The sequence below is a fragment of the Eleginops maclovinus genome, chromosome 22 (assembly GCF_036324505.1).
Source record: "Eleginops maclovinus isolate JMC-PN-2008 ecotype Puerto Natales chromosome 22, JC_Emac_rtc_rv5, whole genome shotgun sequence".
Taxonomy (NCBI): domain Eukaryota; kingdom Metazoa; phylum Chordata; class Actinopteri; order Perciformes; family Eleginopidae; genus Eleginops; species Eleginops maclovinus.
In genome coordinates this window covers 6,850,974-6,875,390 of record NC_086370.1, presented here as the reverse complement: position 1 = coordinate 6,875,390, position 24,417 = coordinate 6,850,974, and the positions used below count along the sequence as shown (strand labels likewise).

At 40.1% G+C, this 24,417-nt stretch overlaps 1 protein-coding gene across 1 annotated transcript in view; it reads left to right on the top strand.

The window, feature by feature from the left end:
* plekhh2 (pleckstrin homology domain containing, family H (with MyTH4 domain) member 2) overlaps positions 1 to 24,417 on the top strand; it is a 31,066-nt gene that overhangs the window by 3,154 nt on the left and 3,495 nt on the right. Inside the window, exons 3-28 of the mRNA XM_063874557.1 lie at positions 8,099 to 8,161; positions 8,243 to 8,392; positions 8,884 to 8,967; positions 9,061 to 9,142; positions 9,272 to 9,457; positions 10,565 to 11,385; positions 12,302 to 12,377; positions 12,458 to 12,552; positions 12,666 to 12,825; positions 12,922 to 13,058; positions 13,339 to 13,452; positions 13,711 to 13,797; positions 13,914 to 14,072; positions 14,388 to 14,468; positions 14,707 to 14,886; positions 15,278 to 15,386; positions 15,713 to 15,825; positions 15,987 to 16,166; positions 17,101 to 17,198; positions 18,402 to 18,579; positions 19,478 to 19,633; positions 20,152 to 20,249; positions 20,479 to 20,620; positions 20,717 to 20,853; positions 21,634 to 21,763; positions 22,641 to 22,727. Of these exons, the coding sequence (XP_063730627.1) occupies positions 8,099 to 8,161; positions 8,243 to 8,392; positions 8,884 to 8,967; positions 9,061 to 9,142; positions 9,272 to 9,457; positions 10,565 to 11,385; positions 12,302 to 12,377; positions 12,458 to 12,552; positions 12,666 to 12,825; positions 12,922 to 13,058; positions 13,339 to 13,452; positions 13,711 to 13,797; positions 13,914 to 14,072; positions 14,388 to 14,468; positions 14,707 to 14,886; positions 15,278 to 15,386; positions 15,713 to 15,825; positions 15,987 to 16,166; positions 17,101 to 17,198; positions 18,402 to 18,579; positions 19,478 to 19,633; positions 20,152 to 20,249; positions 20,479 to 20,620; positions 20,717 to 20,853; positions 21,634 to 21,763; positions 22,641 to 22,727 (3,903 nt within the window). The remainder of the gene's footprint in view (positions 1 to 8,098; positions 8,162 to 8,242; positions 8,393 to 8,883; positions 8,968 to 9,060; positions 9,143 to 9,271; positions 9,458 to 10,564; positions 11,386 to 12,301; positions 12,378 to 12,457; positions 12,553 to 12,665; positions 12,826 to 12,921; positions 13,059 to 13,338; positions 13,453 to 13,710; positions 13,798 to 13,913; positions 14,073 to 14,387; positions 14,469 to 14,706; positions 14,887 to 15,277; positions 15,387 to 15,712; positions 15,826 to 15,986; positions 16,167 to 17,100; positions 17,199 to 18,401; positions 18,580 to 19,477; positions 19,634 to 20,151; positions 20,250 to 20,478; positions 20,621 to 20,716; positions 20,854 to 21,633; positions 21,764 to 22,640; positions 22,728 to 24,417) is intronic.

Here is a 24,417-nt window from a genome sequence, read left to right as displayed (position 1 = left end):
TGCAGAACCTGACAAAAAAAAAAACGTTGTTATGTTTGGGAAAACATTTGCTGATACTGAATTAACGAAATTGCGTAACAAATTTTTCCTTGTAAGGTAACAACGAGTATAACAATGGCTTTACCTCATTTAAAAGTTACTTCACAAACATTAAGATTTTCAGGATTGAATAAGTTTGGAAGTGGAGTTCACTATGAAAGTTGCGTAACAATCATGTCAATGTTTTGCTTAAAATAACTACCACTGTTGCGTTAATAGGTATAGATTTCACGTAACAAACATATCAACGTCTGGGTAAAAATAACTTCGGAAGTGGCTTTACTGTAAGTACAAAATTTGCGTAGCAAATATATTAACATTTGGGTTCAATAACTTTGTAGGTGGCGTAACTTAAGTTTGGAAGTTACATAACAAATATGTTGTCAACATTTTGGTTGAAATAGCTACAAAAGTAGTGTTAAGCACCAACGTTCCGTAACAAATACTGTATGTCAACATTTGGGTTAAAATAACTACGGAAGTAGCATTGCTTAAGTACTGAAGTTAAGTTGACCTAATTCCAAAGTAATTGCTGACTGCTGGTCTCACTCAGCACCCTAACAGCAGCCTGAATTGTTTGGTAGGTGATTTATTAAAAGATTCAGCACTGCGCCAAAGACGATATCAAAAATGTAAAGTGGTCAACATGTCATCCTTAAGAGGAGGACATCCATTCTGAGACAGAGAGTCGTGGTGTGTCTGGTGCATTGGGCCGGCCCAAACTGCTCAGTGGCCTAGATCTGAAGCTGCTCTCCAGGGAGGCTGATTAGAGCTCTAATGTAAACAGCAGTCCTACCACAGGGCCCCGCCACGCACTGCATGATGGGACTGACCCAGCTCCAGTCAATTACAGAGTCAGAGTAAGCTCAGCTGGACAGCAAAACAAACTCCCGGAGACTTGGAAGAAAGATTGGTTTTGGTGGTTTTTTTGTAGCCCACGTAACATATGTGAAAGTCTCTGCTGTTTATTTATAGTCTTATCCATGCTGCTCAAAAGATTTGTCTTGGGCATTTTTTCCACTCAACATCATAAAACACACCATTAAACTCAGAATAACAAACAATTTGTTTTCAAGAAGCGGCTGTGCAACTTTAATTCACTGTTTACATTTTCTCTTTGAGAGTTTTGACTTTTAATCTATCAATTTAGAGCTTAGTAACCATTTCTCATCGTAGTTTTCTCATGTTAGTTTGGCTCGTAGCCCCTAGCCTGTATTAAACTGTTAAGCTCAGTGCTCTTTAATAATGTCTTTGAGTTTGTTTTAAATCTGATAGCAGTAATCCTTTAATTTTACCCCATACAGAAGACAAATGATTTAGTTCCCAGGGATCCAGAGTTCAAACAGAATACTACGAATAATGTGCTCATACTCAATAAAAAATGGTTATCAAAAGTTCCATTCCACTGTTTGAAAAGATACAAAGATTAAGGGAACATGCCACGATTTTAGTTGGTTAGTCAAATTTGTAAACAAATAACATTGTTTCCATCATACCAGAGGTGATTTAACCCTTTTGTCCAATACTAGAATTGTAATAAAAGGCCAGAATCAGAAACAGATTGCCAATTCAGACAACTTTCACATTTAAATGTAGTTGTTTTACTGCTGCAGATTTATTGTAGAATGACCCATCACTGTGCGCTCCCTGGCCTACTGATGCAATGAGCTCATCATGTTAACATGCAGACCCCTGCTGATGTTTTTTTTTCTCTACTGTGGCTCCCATCGCCTCAGCCAGAGCTTGTTGTTTTAAAGCTGTACGGGGGCGCAAGTACGTCACTGCAAAATCCCCCTAATATCTCACTGTGGAGGTGGGCTGATAAAAGGGTGAAGAAGTCATTAGAGTGGTGATTCACTCTGTTGTTGTGGCTGCTGATGCTGAACGAACTGCAGGTTTGTGTTACTAAATTGAATTGTAAAATTACATGTTGTGCAAATTTCAGGTTCATATTTGTATTTTGTGCCTCTACTGTGACATATGTTCAAGAAAGCCTGTATTAGTGGATGGAGGGGGGATGAGGAGAACAAAAAAGAAAGGGAAAAAAAATAAGGGCTGTGTGTAAAGATTGAGCTGCCCATGGGAGGAAATACCCAGTTTGGTAAACTGTGTGTGTGTGTGTGTGTGTGTGTGTGTGTGTGTGTGTGTGTGTGTGTGTGTGTGTGTGTGTGTGTGTGTGTGTGTGTGTGTGTGTGTGTGTGTGTGTGTGTGTGTTGCTCAATAAGTGAGTTAGCAAGTTGACGCAGTCAGTTATACTGTATCCAAGTGTTTGTATGAAGGTCAGGTCAAATTCATTTATTCATGTATTTTTAACTTCACTTTGCACTAAAATGAGAACTGGCGTTGTGTGTGTGAGGGTAAAGCTTTTTGGGAGGGACATTGGCTTTGGCCTGCGGGGCCTCCAGCTGTAACAGTAGGCTACACATCTCATGAAAGAGACAAAGAGCCCAAGTGTTCATTTTCTGAGTCCTGCCTTTGACACGCACACTGATCATTTTTATTATTTCTCTCTGCCTCTTAATCCCGACTTTACAAAGAACGTTTCAGCATTTGGAATTATGTAAAATGCAAATGAGGTGGAGTTGTAGGACTATTTTAAGCTGCAGGATTGTGTATGGGGGATTGGCTCAATGTAAACTATTACACAGTTTGCCGTAATGAAGGAATGTGTCACCTAGTTCAAAGATGTGGTTCATTAATATGTTTGTATTTGTTTTCAGGCATCAATGGAGCTTTATGGCACATAGGAATAAGATGAGACCACTGTTTGGACACACACACACACACACACACACACACACACACACACACACACACACACACACACACACACACACACACACACATACAATTCTTAATATAAGTAGCAACAATTATTTGTTGGTTGAGATCTTTTTGTTGGATTAGGGTTAGGGTTTTATTTATGTTATTTCATTTAATTTTAGAAATAGCTTCAAGAAACCATAGCTAACATGAGCTAACCATAACCTAACATTACATTGGTCAATCAACCACATAGAGACCATCGATAATGTTATGTGGTAAATTCAGTCAGGGGGAAGCCCAGTGCTGTTATTAGTGGTCCAAACTATACTACAAAAACTTTGCAAGCCTCTTGAACCTTATCAAAATGTTATCATAGCGTTGTTGTACGTGTTAGCTTGGTGGCTATCGTAGCATATCATCGTGATGGTACTGTCTTGCAAAATGTCAATCATGAGTGTATAATTCAAAAAAAGAAGGAAAAAAAGAGCTAATTATTACTTATTACTACCTGCCTAGTCACCGCCACATAGATGCCTACTGATGACTTTAAGTTTTTCATACTTGCCCTAACAGAGGTTGTCTCTCTTCATGTGTGTGCATCTCCATTTGCTTGTGTTTATGTGTTAGTGTCCACGGCTAACTGCTTGAATGCCTGCCTTGTTTGTCATAGAAAGATAGTTTAATGGGTGAGTTTATCCGTGTATTTGTCCCCATTTTTCATTTTATTGGTTTGATTTAACAATTACAATATTAGAAATGTAGTCTAAGAGTGTTGGGTAGCATATGTGCGTGAGATGAAGTTCTAAATGTAACTATATTTGGTCAGCCTTTTGGGTATAAAAGCTGTAGGTCAGCACTGTGAGTCGTAGTGTCTACAGAAGGAGGCTTTGTGAGCTGGCTGTGGATGGGGGGGTGGATGGAGTTCAGGGGGAGGTTGGCCTCAGAGCGCCAGACGCCAGTTGTGGAATTTCAGGAATGGAAGTTGAGCTACAGTTTGGAGCTGAAGAGAGAATTGAATGCAGAGGTGATAGAGCGTTTCACAAAGGTTACGGAGGCTGAGGGAGAGGCAAGGGGGTCACGCGTGTGTGTGTGTGTTTGGGAGGTAACAGGAGTATTGATATTGTGAGTGAGTACATTAGGGGCTGTAACTCTTAAAATCACCATCATGTTAACAATGATCCTCGACCAATGGGCCAATACAGTTCCAGCTGGCACTCCCACCATTGTTTATTTACAACCAAAATAGTTTTTAGAAAATCCGAGTTACTAGGATGGGCTAAAAAAAAGGGCTTGGGTCATTGAACTTTCACTTGTTTTAACATTGTACCATAAGGCATTTGTGCTACAATCATGTGCTGTTGGAATAATCTGACAAATTAAACAAAACATTTTATGACAAAATGACATTTGTTTAAGACTATTGAAAAATAACATTTACGAAGACAATTTTTTATGTTTTATTGAGTTTTTATTGTTTAAAAAAAAAGACAGGACAGATATCTTGCATTGACAAAACTGACATTTCTTTTGCTCCTACTGTATTTTACTAGAAGTTACTCAACGATTCCATAGTAATGTGACTTGGTAGTGTTTTAGAAGTGGAGCCAACACACAAATTTCATATGTCCTATGTTGTTGCCAACAACTCCATTTCCACAGTGCTTCTGTTAAATGCACTAAAATAAACAAATTAGCACTCCTAATGACTTAAAGCAGCTGCCGTTCCGTTCCATAACCAAACTTTGTGTAAACTACCGTGAAGAGCTATAACTACTAAGCTGCAGCTCGGACGCAGCTGGTGGAGACTGGCATGGCCGCGATCCAGCTTTCCCCTGCTGCTGTTAACTCCAAAATACCAGAAAAAGTGGACCCAGCGCTGTCCAAAAACAGCCACACCCTGCCAGAGCCACTCAGTATTTCCATTGCACAGCGTTCTCTGGACCTAAGTGGAACCAAGGCCGGTACATCGCCACTGTTCCAATTGTCATTTATTTGGAGGATTGGTTTCTAGGCCTGGAAATTAATCATCTGTGGGTGTGTTTTGTCAGTGGAACCTGCGTGGTACCTTCACATATGGTTTGGAGATATTGTGACCATAAATGTCCTTTTTTGCTCATGAAAATTGACAAATAAGACAATAAAATAGACTGACTTGTCTGCTTAAATTCCTGTGATCAATTTATTTGGTTACTGGATCCCTTCCTAGATCTTACTTCTTTATTATAATTAAGTACACGTGGAAAGACTCATATATATATGTCACAAAAGCACACACGCACTTTATATAGATCCTCTGCTGTACCACAAACCGCATGAACCACTCTCAATACAGATATAGCATGTGGCGGCAAATAGCATGTTAATTACAGGGCATGTATTCTGTAGGCTGGAGCTGGAGACGACACACACAATCTCGCACACACACCAGACATAACAATATACAAAACCCTATAAACATATGTCTGATGACAATTTTCCTCTATAGCAGACCATGTGTGCAAATGTGTACGTTTTCTCATTCTGTATGTTATATATACTGTAGGATGGACGAGTCGGGATGACCAGTGAGAGGTGAAGGGATATTAAATGTGCTTTGCCCATAGCCGACTTCTGCAATATCACAGGAGGGAAGAAACCAGTTACTACTTGTGTGAGGGGGGAATTAGTCGTACATTTTCACCATGCTTGGTTCCCTTGTTTCAACGTTTTTTTTGGATTGATGCCTGAACTAATGTCTGTGATCAACACAAGTTTAAGAGATTTTCACTTTTCATTGTAGGACATCAAATGTGTTTAAAATATGAACCCCTCTGAGCTTCTATATGTCGTGAACACAGCGTTTGCTAACAAGTAGTTCAATGAGACAACTGAGCATCATCATGATGAACATTAACCACCTTTAGTTTAGCAATGGTGACGCGCAACCATCATGTAGTTTGTTTATATCCTTATGTAAGCTTTTTACTGCTGGCGATTGGATTTTACGCTTGAAACATCACGTAAGTGGAGTTTATTCTACTGAGCAAATCATGTAAGTATCATAAAAGTGTGCTAGCCAAAAGATTTACGAGAATAGCACTCATGGAGAGCAGACTGCCATCCACGTGCTCCTCTAATAATCCCGTTTCCGGAGTTGGAAAGTAATTTGTCCAACTTTGATGTGTCCATGAGCCTTAACTTGTAATGTGGAAATAAAACGGACTCGAGAAAAATGATTTGCTGCATTTTATGTTATTAGCCTTCAAACCGACATTTAAGCCGATACTTTTCTCCAACATGTTTCTGCGTAATTGGACCTCAACTCGGAAAGTCATGCACCAAGTGTTTTGCGGACTTTCCGAGTTGTTGATCCGACTTGAGGTGGAGTCCAAAAGAGTTTAGAAGTCATTGAATTCAAAGGGTATAAAAAGTACCTTAAAGAGGCAGCCACTGCTGGGTCTTCACGGTGTAAAAAAGTCTGAGTTGATGTATATTTTCTTTATTTATCTGTCACTTAAGAAGGTAAAGCTTTGTTTGACGTTATATATTTATAATTACTCCACGGATAATTACTATCTTCAGCACTGTCCTGTTCTTAGCTAAATCCGATTCCCTGCTGTGTCAGCACAAATTCCCATAGGGGAAGGTAAAAACGTCCCTCTAATCTACTCTAATTTGTACGTATATGTGCACTTGTAGCAAAAATATTCTAACCACTATGGTTGCAGAGTTGCTAAGCAGAAAATTCCCATCGAGATTCTTGCATATTTTCCTTCACAAAGCCACTGAGGTTTGAGAGAGTGTCATTGTGCTGATTCCACCACTTTCAGCTGAGGAATTTCAGAGGAATGTTGCTCATAAAGTCATCTCTCCCTTCGATTCCCTCAGGGTTTTTCCATCCTTGTGTGTGTGCGCGTCCAGTTTGTCTGCGTGTCCATCCACATGTGTGTATCCAGGCTGTGTGACCTTTTGGTGTTGCTGCAGCTTTTAACACACTCATACCAGGTTCCACAGGCTCTGTTCTGATCATAGCAAACAAAGAGCTGTCTGTATACATTTTTAGAAGTGACACCTCATTATTATTATGTAGCTGGTTAAAGGTGCTATATGTAGCACTTCTGCAGAAATAAAACTGCCCCATCAATTCTGAGATATAAGTTACAGTGTTGTAAACATACTGAAACACTGCCAAAAGGAATTGGCAGCCTATTCCTGGCAATGAAGTCTGCAATACATTTAACAGTTTAAACTATTTTGTATATAGTACGTTTTCTTAGAGCAGTTACCTTCTGGCACTAACAGAGCCAAAGGTTTATGTAATTTCCACAAAAATAGCCAATGGAATGAATCTGTTAAAATATATCTTCCAATGTGTTAAGGCGCAGTGTAGTGACACAGAGGAGTAGAAGGAGGTCTTAAAATGTAGGAATAAAGCATGCTTATCAACCAACATCATTTTTTTTTGTTACTTTTTAGAGTGACTCAAAATCTAAGGCACATTTTTACTTTTGTATACACTGGGCGCATTCATGTGTTTCCTAAATATAAAAAAAATGACTTTCCGGATTGCCACACTCACGTGAATACCCACACAGTCCAACAACTGGGTAAAAGATATCAAAATGTTGCTAAAACACGATAATATTCAACACATTGTCTTTTTAGCATCAATGTAGCAATGATAATAAGACACACATCTTCCCAAGTCTTGAAAAAAGACCTTCCAAGGTGCACCACTAGCCTTGGCGGAGCTCTGCTATTCCAGTTGATAACATCAAATTGTAACACCAATAAAATACCACAAATGAAATTCCAATACAAAAGCTGAGAAATGAGCTGCTACAAATTAAAGCAATTAGATATGGATTTCATCTGAAGAACAAATCCTTGTATGTGTATAGAACTTAGTATGCCTATTGTGATTCTACACATTCTTCTGAGTCATGGATGCCCGATGAACAGCTGCAAAGCATCTGCTCCTTTGCAACATATTTGCATTATCTGGAGCTCATTCAACTTCAGCATGCAGCACTTTCTTTGTCTTTATTTGGTGCTGTTGTGCTTGACTCAGGACTTACATGGAGTATTGCACCTCTGAGGTGAAGCTGAGGGGAAATAACGAACAGTTTCTGACCAGATGGTGCAGGTGAAGGGAGTGTTAATATGTGCATTTGCTGGTAAAGGATGCAATATGTATTATTAAGTATCAAGAGCAAAAGAGAAAGATAAAAAAAAAGAATGAAATGTACTAAATATTTAAACTAAAATAGGACAAATGAGAAAAAACCCAAATATTTTGCTCTTCTTTTCACAGATCCAACAGTTGGAGACGCAGGTGATCGATGCAGAGAAACGGGCCTTCACCGCTCACCAGCAGGTAAGGATCCGTACAAAAGTGTGTATACCTCTGCTGTTAGTATGTGTTTTATGTTTATTTACAGTGTACATGTACTTTCAGGTGCAGTGGATGGAGGAGAAGCTGAAAGCTCCAGACAGTCAGTCAGGGGACTCGGAGGTGCGTTTGTTCCAGCGGTGCCAGGAGCTGCAGGCCTTGGTGCAGGAGAAAGCGGACATCATCGCCCAGCTGGAGCAGCAGCTGGAGGAGCAGGTAACACTCATCAAATGGAGAATGTCTTCATAGCAACAGCCAGTTTTTCTAAGGTCCCAAATAATGTAGACTGAGGGAGATACAGGCAACAGCAAACTCTCCGTCCCTTGTTACATTTATCTTATAATCGCTAAAGGAGAACATTAAGAATGCAAAAAGAGCTCCTTTTAAATTTTACTTATATTCATGACCAAAGGTTTTCTGATTAAACAACTGCAAATAATGGATAAGTTGTTTTAACCTTGGCGCCCCCTGTGGACAAAAGTAGTGGTGTTTCCCATGACGATAGCTACATTGGCTAACGTTAGCCAAAGTGTTAGCTAGCTTTGTTGCCGTAAATTCATTCTTTCATTGTTAAACCTCGTTTGAAATAAGGTTGAAATACCATGAGTCACTCTCATGTTCTCTCTTCAAAATTTCTTTACCCATTGTTTGTGTACCACAGTCAACACATGATTTTGCCTCATTTTCTATTTTTCCTTGCCAAACAGAAACAGATCCGACTTCAGGACTCCAAAACAGTGGAGGAGAAAGCAGCCAAAATCAAGGAATGGGTGATGCTGAAGTTGTCAGAGGTAAATTATATTATAGCTTTGGATATAAAGTTGGATGGAAAAGTGGCCACGTGCCTTGGGATGTGCTTTTATGTTGAAACACTTTTTGTTCAGTTTGAGGTGGAGAACGCTGCGTTAAGGGAAACCAATAAGCAACAGGAGGCACAGATTCTGGAGTTACACAAACAAGTGCAGGGTGAGAGCCTCTTCTGTCCTTTTGGAATACATCTAATCTAGCTTGGTAACACCTACATGATGAATTAAGTATTAAGTGCATGTGCAAACACACACACTTTTGTATACTAATACACGTTTGTGTGTGCAGCCTTTGAACAGAAGTGTGGTGCAGGAAGAGGAGTCCTGTGCAGACCAGGCGAGGCCCAGCGACTCAGCAGCCTGACTTTTGGCTGTTTCCAGGTGAGGGGGAAGAGCCCCCAGGTCCTTACTGGACCAGCACCCTGCCAGAGGACCCTCAGTACCCAGGGAGAGGCTGAGGACACAGAGGAAACCGGTAAATCTCAGCAGATTCACAGCTTTTGTTAAGGAATGAGATGGACAGAATTAGGCTCTTATCATAGAGAATTAAGCAAGTGACTCAGAAGACTTTTTAGCCACTTGGTCACATTCATGGTGTCTTGGGCAAGTCTTGTCACAACCACTGCACTTTTGCTAAGTACTGTCAGTTGTTGGTCTTATTTGACTAGAGAACCAGAGCATTAATGGAAAAAAATAAACACCTTTCCTTCCATTGACTTTATTTAAAAGGGGGGCGTGGTTTTGAAGCCTCAAGTTTGGCATTCTGGCCATAATAAATAAGATACAGATATCTTATTTTTAGAGTCAAAAGTGACACAATAGGGCCGAGCTAAATACAACTGAATGCGATGTTTAGGTGCCCAAAAAATGGTTTTAAGATGAAAACACAACCTGGTGACAACAGGTAGCGACCTCTCACAAGGTAGCCCTTGATCATTCACTGCTTCATCACTTTCTTTACCTATTTTACTGTAAATGAGACCAGATAGAATAAAAAAAACAAAAACATGCTGTATTGGAAAATACTTGAAACTAGAGATTTAGACCCAAACGTACAAAGAAAATGTTTAACACAGTGATAAATGAAGTGAGTTGCTATTTTCTTCCTAGACTTCTATACAATTGGACTTCTTTCTCAATAGTTTTAGTACATAGTTAAAAGACTTAAAGACTTCTTTTCGGTGTCTATTTACAAAATCTGCAGCATAAGACCTAAGGGGCTGTGAAGTGTTGTTAAACCGCGAATAATTGGTAATGCAGGCCGGTCCCACACCATTAAAGACTCCATAAACAATCATTAACACAACAAAGATAAACAGAAAATTATTTGTATTATTTAGATGAACTCTGCTATAAGAAGTTTACTATTTTAAATTATTTGTATTATTTAGATGAACTCTGCTATAAGAAGTTTACTATTTTAAATTATTTGTATTATTTAGATGAACTCTGCTATAAGAAGTTTACTATTTTAAATTATTTTTTATAAATTATTACTGAGGGGGTTTCATGATCCCCAACCTAATTAATAAAATAATGATTCAACATTTTTGGATGTGTCTTCTTATGTTTGCTTTGACAGACAGTAAACATCCAGCCTCCTCAGGGACAAACGGTGACGTCCACACTTCTGACCACACCGGACATCTGGAGGACGACAGTGCGTCTGAGAGCCTTGATGATCCTGCCCGTGGCCCAGAGTCCCGCGGCGTCTCCTCCGTGCTCTCCAGTGCTGCCTCAGAGGGGGAAGGCGGAGGGGGAGGGTTGTGCGGTGTGGAGTTCAGCCGCCCCGGCAGTGAGACCTACCTGACCGCTTCGGACGACAGCAGCTCTCTGTTCGACGATGACATGCAGCGTGCCGAGCGGCCCCGCTTCAGCCTGCTGGGGTCATCCGATGGGCCCCTGGGAGGGTGTAAGGAGGAGGGGGAGCAGGACGCCAAATTGCAGGACTGCACCTCTGAGGATCTTAACAAACGCTTTCAATCACAGAGACTCGACTCCTCATCCTCTTCCAGCGAGCCCAACACCCCCAGCCCCATCCTCACGCCAGCCCTCACCCCCAAACGTCCAAACCCGCCCCACGACCCGAAGGACAACCCCGCCTCCCCCAAACAGCCCCGCCTGCGGACCCCGGCGGGCTTCGGGTTGACGAACGTGGCTCTGGCTAAGAAACACCTGAGCCAGCCCCCCATCAGCAGTGAGGCCACACACGGACAAACACGTAACGCCCTCAGCATGCTGCGCCCCCTCCGCCCGCAGGAAACCAACCTCGACCAGGAGCAGGAGGTCGGCATGGAGACGGGGAGGGACATGCCTGGGCCTCCTGAATCAGAGATCATCCCAGGGCAGGACTGTGACAGCTCCGTGCCCCCGACACCCCCATTACACCGGCTGCCCTCCTGGGTAAGACCGTCTGAAGCCCATTTCCCACTGAACGCCACTAACCCACTTTAACATCTGCGGTTTGTATTTATTTGGACAGGTTAGGAGCACCATTTGGCAGTGATAGGAACAATATTGGTGTTTGGACATGCTCATATTAACCCTATATCTGGTAGAATGCTTTCCTCTTTGAAGAAGTGAACATAAAATAACGTATATAAACATCGATTTTGACAATTATTATTTTATTTAATGTACACTTAATAACATACACTCAAATGAATATGTTCTATTCCAGGCCAACAGACTCCATTCACAGAAACAGCCATCTTAAATTGGGATTATTGTTAAACACATTGCATTTTATCTCAACAGAAACAAAATATTACTCGTCAAAAACAACATAATACTATTTGCTTACCAGGCTTCCTGATAGTGGATACTGTTTACTGACAATGGGAAAGGCATGCATCGCATAATTTTCGAAACATTTAAAAAATGTGCATGTGAAAAGGGTATTGTATGTTTTATTTTGTCTCATTATGGGTTATAAAAGTGTACACCAGCATGAAGTTCTTTAATGAACAGCATTCAATTCATGTTCTTTTTGTTGCCTAGTATCTAAAATGTAATCATTGCCTGAAATGTGATACACAGATATTGTTATAATATAACATTTTAATTTATTATTGAGAAAATTGTTTTTATTGCATTAGGTTAAAATGTAATTACATTTTTCAGAAAATTATATTATTATTATTATTATTACGGTTAGGCTACATGGTCAATGTCAGGTGCATGCGCTTCTATTTATTTCTAGTTCTCACAGTGCCATCTGCTGCTGAGGAGCACATTACCAGCAACGAATGCAGCCCTGTAGAAATGTCAGAGTTTTTTTTAAACTATTGACTGTTAACGCTGCATTTTTGATCCACAGGAGAGTCGTATCTATGCTGTGGCTAAATCAGGGATCCGACTGTCTGAGACTTCCTGCACAGACCCTGCAAGCAAAGGTAGGATGCAGGGGCAGGGGGGCGGAGGTGATGCACTCACTCTCAGACTCTGACTAACTGATCTGTGATCTGTGTTGCAGACCACTCACTCAAGTCCTCCTATCCTGCCTTTGTAATGTACACCTCCCTCATCTACAGAAACATGACTACTCCGGTGTATACAACTCTGAAGGGGGTGAGTGCTACTTTATATCAGAATAAGCATGTGATGAATTCAGCGAACATTTAGAAATTATATCTAGAAATGTTATATAAGTTGATGTTGCTCGCTGCTCCACCTTCCTGCAGAAAGCCACCCTGCTGAGCAGCAGCCCGTTCTCAGACGAGTCGTCCAGCTCCGAGGAGTCGTCCAGCTCTGGAGAAGAGGACGCCTCCATCTGCAGCTCACACACCTCCTCCAGCTCCCGCAAGGACAGCAGCCCCGGCAGCCCGCGCTCCCTCAAGAGAGGTACGGAACACACACATACTGGAAGCTTGTTTGATACATTCACTCTGGGAATGCCTGTATCATCTCAAAACTTCTTCACTTTTTCTCCTCTTCCAGCTGTGTCCATGTCGTCAATGACATCAGAGAGCGACTACGCCATCCCTCCTGACGCCTACTCCACCGACACAGAGTGCTCTGAACCGGAGCAGAAACTGCCCAAGACCTGCTCGACAGTCAGCGACAATGGCAAGAGTGTGAGTCTGTCCGAAATATCTCAAATAATATTACATTTGCTGATGTGTGATGTGGGCCAGCTCAAGTCAAGTCTTCGTAAGCTCATTTGCATGCCGATGCACAATGCAATTACACACCGGTAGTTTTACCAGGTTTCTTCTACAATAACGTGTTTTATTTTATATATCTGGCAGCCTACTTTTAATGCATTTGTTATAAATGAGTGGGAAATGCAGCTGGTAGTTTTTACTGTACTTTACTGTCCTACATCAAAATGAACAGTGTTGTGTCTCTCTGTAGGAACCAATGGAGAAGTCCGGCTACCTGTTAAAAATGGTGAAGACCTGGAAGAAGACTTGGAAGAGACGCTGGTTTGTCCTCAAAGACGGAGAGCTGCTCTACTACAACTCACCTGTGGGTTTTATACAACAATTATTGTGGAAGTCACATCATTACAGTTTTGTTTCTTTAGTTTAGTTACTTGAGTAAATGTTCATCACTACTCCACTGCGTTAATCTCTATGTTTATCTTCAATTTGTTGTTATTAAATGTGGTTTCATTATTATAAATCCATGGTTTGATTGACAGTTGATTTGTATTAATTGAACTTAGAGGATATATGTCTGTACTTCTTCAATGTGCCACCTTAAAACTCTATTCCTCTCTCATAGAGTGATGTGATCAGGAAGCCTCAGGGTCAAATTGAGGTCAACGCCACCAGCAGCATCGCCCGTGGAGACGGAAAACAAGTCCTCCAGGTATTTCTGTCCAGCTATTGAAAATCTACTCCAAATCCCAATAGCACAATTAAAAAGGATTCCCTTCCTCGTCCTCAACTGTCCCTGCGTTTCTGTCCCTGTTGTGTGTATTGTAGGTGGTGACAGGAAAGCGTGTGTACTACCTGAAGGCGGACTCTCCTAACCTGCTGGAGGAGTGGCTGCGGGTGCTGCAGAGCGTGCTCAGGCTGAAGGCCGCCAGTCCGCTCTTCACACAGCCCGATATCCGCCCCGGCATGAAGGGACTGCTCATCAAGGTACCAACATGACCTCAGAATTAGACTTCTCTTCATATATCGCATGTATAGCAGAGGTGTTGACTTGAGTCACATGACTTGGTTAGGACTTCATAATGACACGTTAGGAATAGGGACTTAAATCAATACCTGCCTGTCTAAACTTAAAACCCTCAATCTAGATTTGGGAATTTACTCTGACCTTGAATGCAAAGACTTGGGACGAACTTGTGACTTACCAATCAATGATTTGGATCCCCTCGATATTTCTACCATGTCTTTTAGATTAGATTATCTGTGTGGTGCATTAAGTGACATCAGTGTTCTCCGTTGCAGGTGAAGCACGGCTACTCAAAGCGGGTTTGGTGTGCTCTGATTGGAAAAACCTTGTACTACTTCCGCAGCCAAGAGGACAAGGTAAGATTCAACATAAAATATCCCGCTCTCCAGATTTACTGTACGAGATGTAGAGACAAAGCTGTAACGCTTGTACGCTCGTCAGGGTAACATCTTTAAGATTTTAAGTGTCATAAAAGTGGTTGGACTGAAACTCTGTATCTAATTGACTCAGCAGAAAGGAGCTTTATATTATTAGACAAATCTGTACCTTTTTATTCCAGTGTGTATGTGTGTGTGATCATGTGTGTGTTTCCAGTTCCCCCTGGGTCAGATCAAGCTGTGGGATGCCAAAGTGGAGGAGGTGGACAGGTCAAGAGATTCTGATGATGACCTGAAGGCTTGTGGGCGGGGCTTACAAGCGGCACCTTTCACCATCGCCATCCACCCGCAGGAGCAGGGGCCCACCTACCTGCTCATCGAGTCCCGCCACGAGAAGGTCATCGGCACTTGAAACTCTTTATCGTTGTCCCATTATCTGCTTTGCACTTTAAATGTTATTTATAGAACCCATTATCACACATCAAAATGTGTAATGTCTACTTCAGACAGGGATGCATTTATTCCTTGTATTTTCTATTGTCGAAAGACTATGTATGTTGCTTCTCTTTTGTTTTTATGAAGACATGAGAGGACAACTCAAGTTAAAAGATAGTTTAAGTTTAGTTATGTGTAAGTGCTGTTATAAATTTAACATCCTCCAAAACTGTTCATGCGTTTGAACTGAAAACTGATCATGAGGCCTAATTCTGTTCCGGTAAGAATATAAAACATGCCTTTTGGTGTTTATTTCCGTTATCACTGATGTTAACATATGTGTGTCTCCGTAGGAAGCGTGGCTGTACCATCTGGCTGTGGCAGCGGGCACCACGGCGGGGAAAGTCGGCACGGAATTCGAACAACTGGTGGGAAAACTCTTCCAACTGGATGGGGATTCAAGTAAGGAGTTCCCACCAATTATATTTGATTAAATATCAACTGACCACAAAAAACATCTGCAGTTACAATCACCTGATGGATGATGACCCATGAAAGATTTGGATGATCTTTTGTACAATTCACCATCAGCATCACCATGAAACAGAGTTCTATGATACAGATCAGATTAACCATGCAAAATAATGCAGAAAAAGGTAGGGATTTAGGAAAAACATGTATATATCTTTCTCTTTTCTGTTTATACGGAGCATATTGTTTTTTATCCATTTGTATGATATGTGCTTTCATTATGCACTCAGCTAGCATTCTGTTTTTCTGCCTTTTAGACTCTCAGCTCTGGAGACACCCCATGTTGTGTTTCAGTAAGGAAGCTCTGCTGTCTCCTCTCACTACGCTGCCTTCGCAAGCTCTGCAGACAGAGGCCGTTAAACTCTTTAAGGTACACACACAAACACACACACACACACACACACACACACACACACACACACACACACACACACACACACACACATGCACATATACACAATAATCAATGCAGTTGTGTCCCTATTACTCCTACGTCTGTCTTTAAACTCTATACCCATTGTCTCTCCTCAGACGTGTCAGCTTTTCATCAACGTGGCCATCGATGCTCCGGCCATCGACTACCATGTCTCTCTGGCCCAGAGTGCACTGCAGGTGTGTCTGGCCCACCCCGAGCTGCAGAACGAGTTCTTCTGCCAGCTCATAAAGCAGACCTGCAGGAGGCAGCCGCACGGCCACCCAGCACCCCTGCAGGTAAGCACTCTCACCACAAGGGAGCAGCAGTCACATGAGTTGTAAACAGGAAATTCTGACATTTCAAAATCTATGACACTAATGTCTATAGTGGATTTTAAACAAACAATGTGTTATAATCTGCTTGTAGCACTGTACAGTAATGTTTATAAAACCATTAATATACATAATGCTTTATAATAATGATTAAAACTAGTGGTGCAAAGTACATTTAGCAGTGATCTTACATACTTTTACCCAAATACATTTTGTATTCAAATGTTGTTTTTGACTCCATTACATTTATTTTACAGCATTAGTTATTACTTACTTTACAGATTAAGGTTATTTATACACAATTTTAAGTAACTATTACATCATAATATACAACCCCAGTACAAGTACCCGGCAGTATATAAAGTCATTCACATAAACCCAACCACCGAATGCCACATTTCAACACAGTAGTGCAAAAAATAATCATAAAGCAATCATTTAATACATATTATTCTGGCATGGGTCATTCTTCATAATGAGTATGTTTACTTTAGGCACTTTTAAAAAAGAATTACCAATATTTTCTTTAAATAAAAAAAAGCCCACTTTTTAAGAGCGGAACCCCTCCTGTAGTCATGTGATCTTTTGTAACCAATAACCAGATATACCTGTCGCACCAGCAGAGGGCAGACAGTATGTTTACAGTATGTCTGAAACAACAGACTGAGTCATCACAGTCAGCTCCTTTGTGAGGGTGAACATAAAGGAGCTTGTTGTCTGATCATTCACTGAAACTAGTTACACTTGAGCCAAATTGTTTGTCAATAAAAGTTATCAAACAGAAGGAGCTGCAGTTTTCTGTCACCTGCTGCACCTGTGCTTCTGTACAGTTCCTCTCATGTTTGTGACAGTGGGTACAGAGTGTGTGAGGTGTGTTTGTTTGTCTGTTGTTCTTCAGGGTTGGCAGTTTCTGGCTCTGTGTGTGGGACTGTTCCTGCCCCAGCATCCGTTCCTCTGGCTGCTGCAGGTTCACCTCAAGAGACACGGAGACTCCAGGTGAGAAAAAAAAAAATCAGGGGCCCAAACGTTTAACACGAGGAACCAAAGCACGACATTTAATAAGCCCATGAAAAATGAAGCCCATCAAACACACCTCTTCTAGCTTTCCTGTGAAACTCCTTAACCCCAACTCATGATGTTTTTAAAAAAATATTTATTCCATTTCTGTACATATTTTTTTAATGTCAACTATTATTATTATTATTATTATTATTATTATTATTATTATTATTATTATTATTATTATTATTATTATCATTATTATTATTATTATTATTATTATTATTATTATTACTATTATTATTATTACTATTATTATTATTATTATTATTATTATTATTATCATTATTATTATTATTTTTATTATTATTATTATTATCATTATTATTATTTTTATTATTATTATTATTATCATTATTATTATTATTTAAAAACACAGCAATAATAAGTCTGGAAAATGTAGCATTAACATTTTTAACCTATATGTGTTTATTTATATTAACTCTGTCTGCAAATAATGACTATTTTAATTAGAAATGAATCTGCCCAATATGGCCTCATTATTTGATTTGGTTTATTGAGCCCAGTTCTTAAAATATCTCTTGTTTTGCACACTGAGCACAAATATCTCACATGTTGAACTCGAGATTGAGCTTGAGCAAAAATTGTAATTAATTTATTATCAAATGAATTGTCTTTGTTGATTTTCAGCCCTTTATAATTAGTAACTCAATTTCGTGGAAGCCTGTGCTGAGTTAAAGCACACCTTCATCCCAGTTAAGGGAAATATAGTTCTTTATGTTTGACTTAATTAACATCAGATCTTAAATTTGACTCAAATAAAGGGGCACGCCACCAATAATGCACTTACAAACACACCTCATTAATAACAGTATAGTTTTATTATAGAAATAAAATAATCTATAAAAACAAAAAAAACAATCATATATGATTTCATTTCCATGAAAGTGCTATTATCCATTTGACCTGTAACAGACATAAAAACTTAAATAAATGGAAGGAAACTTGGGGTCAATGATTTGTTGTACTAATAAGATTTCTTCCATCTTACATTAGACCTCTTCCCCCAATGAAAGAAATATCCGCTTCATTTATAAAACTAAATCTGGTATATAACCACAACATTTCTTATTGTACTTGATGTCAAACCAGTTACAGTATATACCGCTGTCTCCTCAGGACGGAGGCAGGGAAGTATGCTGTCTACTGCCAGCGCTCCATGGAGCGGACCCAGCAGAAGGGAGAGAGGCAGGCCAGGCCGTCGCGAATGGAGATCCTGTCCATCCTCCTGAGGAACCCCTACCATCACTCACTGCCGTTCAGCGTGCCAGTTCACTTCCTCAATAACACCTACCAGGTAGCAACAGATCACACAGGAAGACATCATTATAACAACAACAGGGACGCCAACAGGTGGAATCCTGCTGACAGAACCTCATATCTCAGCCACACACAGTTACACATCACTAACATACCACCAATTCCGGGTGTGTTTGTTTTTGTCACTCCTTGTTCCCTGTCTGTGGTTGCTTGCAGAAAGCGATGACATCACAGCCTGGTATCGGCTGTAGACTAATAAAGTTGTATGTGATTTTATGATAAAACAAGTACTACTTCCAAAACACAAACAAATTGACATGTTTAAACAACACAATAGCTATATTTACCAGCCCTAAAAAATATGAGGTTTAGGCGATACATGAAAACGTAGATGTTTTGTAGAACACCGTTGGTGTGTCAGATTTAGTTTTTAAATGTTTTCATAAATAACCTCAATATACCTACAGTATGGAAAGCAAATGTGTTACCTACAGTGACGTGTCAGAAAGGTGAAATGTAATCAAATAACGAAATAAAAAACATTTTGGGAATGCTAGTAAAAATATTGATCAGAAGAAATAAAATGTACAAAACCATTCTGATTATTTGCAGTTTACTCAACAGTGAAGGATCAATTTTGATACCTAAAAGATTGCATTAAAGACTATTTGGACATTTTGTGGGTCTAAAATAATTGGATTTAGGACTGTTTGATGACCAATGGAAACCCTGTTAGGCCAACAAATATTTTAGTATTCCAGTAGTATTTTATGTATATTGTTTCAGAGCCAAGTACATGCATGACAGGAATCAGTTTTAATTATGTTTTATTTAAATATTTTGGCATAGGATTGATCATGTGGTTGGAAAATTAGAAGCAGAATAAACTGTCATGATCATGATAATAACTGTTGTGATGTGTTTCATTTCCTCAGGTAGTGAGCTTCGATGCTTCCACCACAGTGGACGAGTTCCAGTGCCGCCTGAACCAGGACACCGGCATCAGGAAAACGGGTCTGTCTGGGTTCAGCTTGTTCACTGATGACCCGACCGGACGAGAGCTGGAACACTGTCTGCAGGGAGCCATCAAGGTGCGTCTTCTATTCGTGCGTTCATAGGAAGTGTTTTTCTTTTTTCCTGGATTGAAAACTGTAAAAACCCTGATTCAAACAGTTTAACCATCCAAATCTGTATTTCTACTTTGCTGTTTGACTGAAAAAGGACTTCCTGGTGGGGATTTTTAGCTGAGTTGCAACTAATGTTTGTTCCGCTTTTGTCTCTGATTATCCAGACACTTCGGAGGTTTTTAATGTTAGCTGAATTATCCACATCTCCCCCTGTCCAAAACAATCGGACCGAATTATTAAAATTGGTAAATCAAAGTTTGCACACTTCTGTCGGAGAACCACTTCAGTGATGCATTTTGCAAAGGGGATACGTCCAATGCAGGCAACCAAAAGAATCAGGCCGTTTCCTTGACTTAAGTAACATACCCTATTTCTCTAGAATTCTCTAGTGAACAAAAGGTTTAACATACAGCATGTCCAGTTAAACATTTTAATGCTGAAATGTTTGATTTATACCTTTGAAGCAAATGTGTTTCCTACAGATCTGTGACATTATCTCCAAATGGGAGCAAGCTTCGAAGGAGCAGCACACTGGCAAGTCTGAAAACACCAGGACGGTGCGCCTCACCTACAAGAACAGGTAAAGAGGGACACAACCAAGAATACTCTGAAATACATCCAGGTTCAACAAGACGATGTGTTGTTTCAGCCTCAAGATATCCAGGACATAATGAGATAACGGTTCACTGTAAGGGAGTACCGCAATATGGATTTAGTCTTTAAAAAAATGACACAGAAAAAAGGAGGTACTTTTCTCTTCCTTTTTTTTATCGTTGAACTATCTCTGTCTTTTCCTTTTCCATCTGCAGGCTGTATTGCTCTCTCCAGGTCAGGGGGGAGTCAGAACGGGAGAGGTTGCTGCTGGCTTATCAGACAAATGAGGCCATCGTAGCGGGACACTTTCCTGTCAACAAGGAACTGGCTCTGGAAATGGCTGCCCTGCTGGCCCAGGTCTGGAAGTTATAACAATGTTGTTTTTAGATACATTCAAACGTTTTCTCTTTAATTTGTTCAGTATGAAAGTGTAATATGTATGTGTCTGTTCAGGTGGAGTTTGGAGACTTTGAGCGTCCATTCTCTGCTCCTGGATCAGCGCAGACCAAGTCCAACCAAACCGTCAAGCAGGTTCTGGACAGATTTTACCCCAAACATTACCGGAGGACCACGTCTGAGGAGCAGCTCAGGTACCACACTGAAAACGACACATATTTCCCACTTTTATTGTGTGTGTGTCTATTTATTATTATACACACTTTAGATATTGCCTCTTTTGTATGCTCACTTTAATTTTCATAATCTGTTGTGACGTCATAAAGTGTAAGTTTTGGCCCCGGCTGTGGCGCAACTGGCTGGCACCTGCACCGTGTGCCGGCGAACCGGGTTCGACTTCCGACCCGTAGTCCTTTCCGGATCCCACCCCGACTCTCTCTCCCACTTTCATGTCACTCTCCACTGTCCTATCCGATTAAAGGCAAAAAGCCCCCAAAAATAAATAAATAAAGTGTAAGTTTTGTTTATAGGGAAGTTGTTCCCTGACAGTTAACCCCTCAATTTCCTGTCGCTATGAACATAAAGTATTTGTGATAAATGTTTGCATCATTAACACTAATCTAATCCAATCAGATCTCAGTGGAAACATTTTTATAAACATTTAAATATTAACTTTTATGGTGTCTTTATTTGTTTGGTTTGATACCTGTCTGTACTTTTCAGAAACTTTACTTCCATTTTTTTTAAACTTCTGTTTACTGTTCTTTGCCTTTAATACACTTTAAATGGCCTCAGTGTTTGATAAGGTGCTGTGTGAATAAACTTGCCTTATCAGCACAGAGTTCCTAAAGCTGTAACAAAGGGACAATAGAGCTCTATCAAGTTATGCAGATCCACCAATTCCAAAATCAGGTTGTGGCAATCATATGAATATAATGGATGTCTGTGTGTCCCCCCCCCCCCCTTCCTCTCAGACAACTGCTGCAGCGTCTCTCCGCCCGCTGGGCCTCCCTCAGGGGCCGAAGTTCGTCGGAGTGTGTCAGGATCTACCTGACCGTTGCCAGGAAGTGGCCTTTCTTTGGTGCGAGGTTATTTGAAGCAGAGGTAAGGGCGTGTGTGTATGTGTGTGTGTTTGTGTTGTTGTCTTATCAGGCTTTTATATAAACAATGTTTAAGTGTGATTAACAAATAAGGTCTAACATATGCATTAATTAAACTGATACTGCGCACTAGACAAGCAATCACAAATAAAGGTCATTTAGCCCTCCGCGGACACAGCTTCAACAAAAACTGATTCCACTCTACAGAGGGGGGCTCTAGTTTTTGGGTCACTGATTGAACATATAGTGATGTCACACCTGTGGCTGTGGTGTGTTCACAGTGGTGTTCAGTGTGTTCCATTCTGAGAAAAAAGCTAAAACAGATAGGTAGTACACATCAAAGGGTTTTAGTTTGATGAACCAGAACCTGGGAAAACATTCAACATTTGTTTTTACCACTCAGTGGCTTTTTGGTCTAGATTGAAATCTAATGTATTATTTAAAATCTGAACCATTTAGTATAAAAATGTTATTGTACATTATTGATTGAGTACGGTCAATTTAACATGCATCAACGCAAAAAAACAACTTGTTTTATTTGTTTTTTATTTTAATTTAAGGAATTCTTTCTCAAACACCGAAAGAAGTCCATTTTCTTCCTTATATTTAGTTATTGTATTCTATATTGCAATGACATTATAACATACAAAACAGTTAAACATAAATGCATATTAAAATAAATGGTTAAATAAGATAAGGTAAAAAATAATAATGTAATAAATAACTCAGTTGGATTTGTACATATTAACAGCAGTATGCAGCTACGTATTTATAAATCTTCTACGTATTGTAAGGTTAGGTCATCATATTGTATACTGTGTGGTTTTTTTCTCAGTGTATTATCTTCTATTATATTAACTCCCTTTTTCTATCTGCTTTAGTCCATCCCCCCCTCTCCGGAGCAGGGTGCTCGTGTTTGGCTGGCGGTGCATGAAGAGGGTGTCAGCGTTCTGGAGCACAACTCTGTCGTAAGCGTCTCTGTTCTATCTCCCTGCTTGACATGATCCCCTGATGAAGAGAATTGAGGTAGTACAAGTCATGCAAACAGGGGGGCATAAAACAGTTTTGAAATCAAACCAGTTTGATGTGTTGGGTTTTGAAGCTACAATTTTGAAGTGAGGTTACACAAGGTAGCCTCCCCATAGAGCAGCCTTTCTCAAACTTTTTTCAGTCAGGGCACCTTTCAAAAGTGCATAAAATCCCAAGGCACCCCAATGTAAAATATGATTAAAAACGACACTACATAACTGCATAGCCTAAACATAAATGCAAATGTCCTGTTTATTTAGATGGGACAGTAAAGTGCAACACGAACTGTGAATAATAATAATGATAATAACAACTTTATAGGAACTTTATCTAGCAGCGCCTTTAAAAACACAGAAGTGCTTCACAAAACAATAAACCAGTCACAAATGTCATAAAACCACAAGTAGTAAGCAAGAACTCAACAACAAATTGAGACCAGGAGAACTCAAATGAAGTGCAGGATGCAGTGAAAATAAAATAAAGGGGGTAGACATGACAACAAATAAATAAAATGAGATACAATGAATAAGATAAGAAAAAGATGCAGGTTTTAAAAATGTCATCATAGTCCTTGTTTCCATCCGTGTTTCCATCCGTGCCATCCGCGCACTTACACACACACACACACCCACACACACACACACACACACACACACACACACACACACCCACACACACACACACACACACACACACACACACACACACACACACACACACACACACACACACACAATAATCCACAATGAGAGAGGAAGAGAGAGAGAGGTCGACGTGCACGCAGAGCGCAGGCACGCTCTCACACTTACACAAACAAGCCATGATGCAGACTCAGGGCTGGTGGACGAAGGCTCGCATGCAGGCTGAGGCTCCATGTTACAGTCAATCATGTCCGGTTCTTGTGGGGCTTTTCTTTTTAAAAAACGATCCATGCTGTTGTTGCTTGTTCCTTGCTCTTTTTGAAATTAAATTGATTTTCGCAGTTAAATCAAACAATGCGCTGCGCTGGCATCTGACCCCGGTGGGCGGGTCCGCGAGTCAGATTTTAAAATTTAAATGTTTTTTTAAATAAAAATGATATATATTATCAACATTAATTTACAATGTTAGTAATCCATTAGTAGGTCAAATAATGTATTTATGTATTCAAATTTAAATATTTTTTTTGGGGGGGATTTTTTTTTTTTTTTATGTCAGAATACGTAATTTTTTTGGCGGCACCCCTGACACAGTCAGGGGGCACCCCAGTGTGCCGCGGCACCCACTTTGAGAAAGGCTGCCATAGAGAAACAAGCAGGAGTACAAACATACTGTACAGTATGTGCACTTGTGAAAGGCGATAGCAGCAAAATGTATTTTAGCCATCTGAAAAAAGAATTATCAGTTCAAGACTCTTCTACATTTAAGATAACTAAAGTAGTTTTACTGTGCTTCCTCCAAAGCCACCAGACTCCATTGCAAAAAAACAAACAAGAGTTTGACTTAACCGACCGCAATAGCTAACCCAATTCATGGTTTTGTCAATGGAGTCTGGTGGCTTTAAAGAGAGCCTAGCCTAATGCTTTAGTTCCCAATTGGAAATGACTGTCAAGCAGTGAAAATATCTTAAATATAATGTACACTTAAACT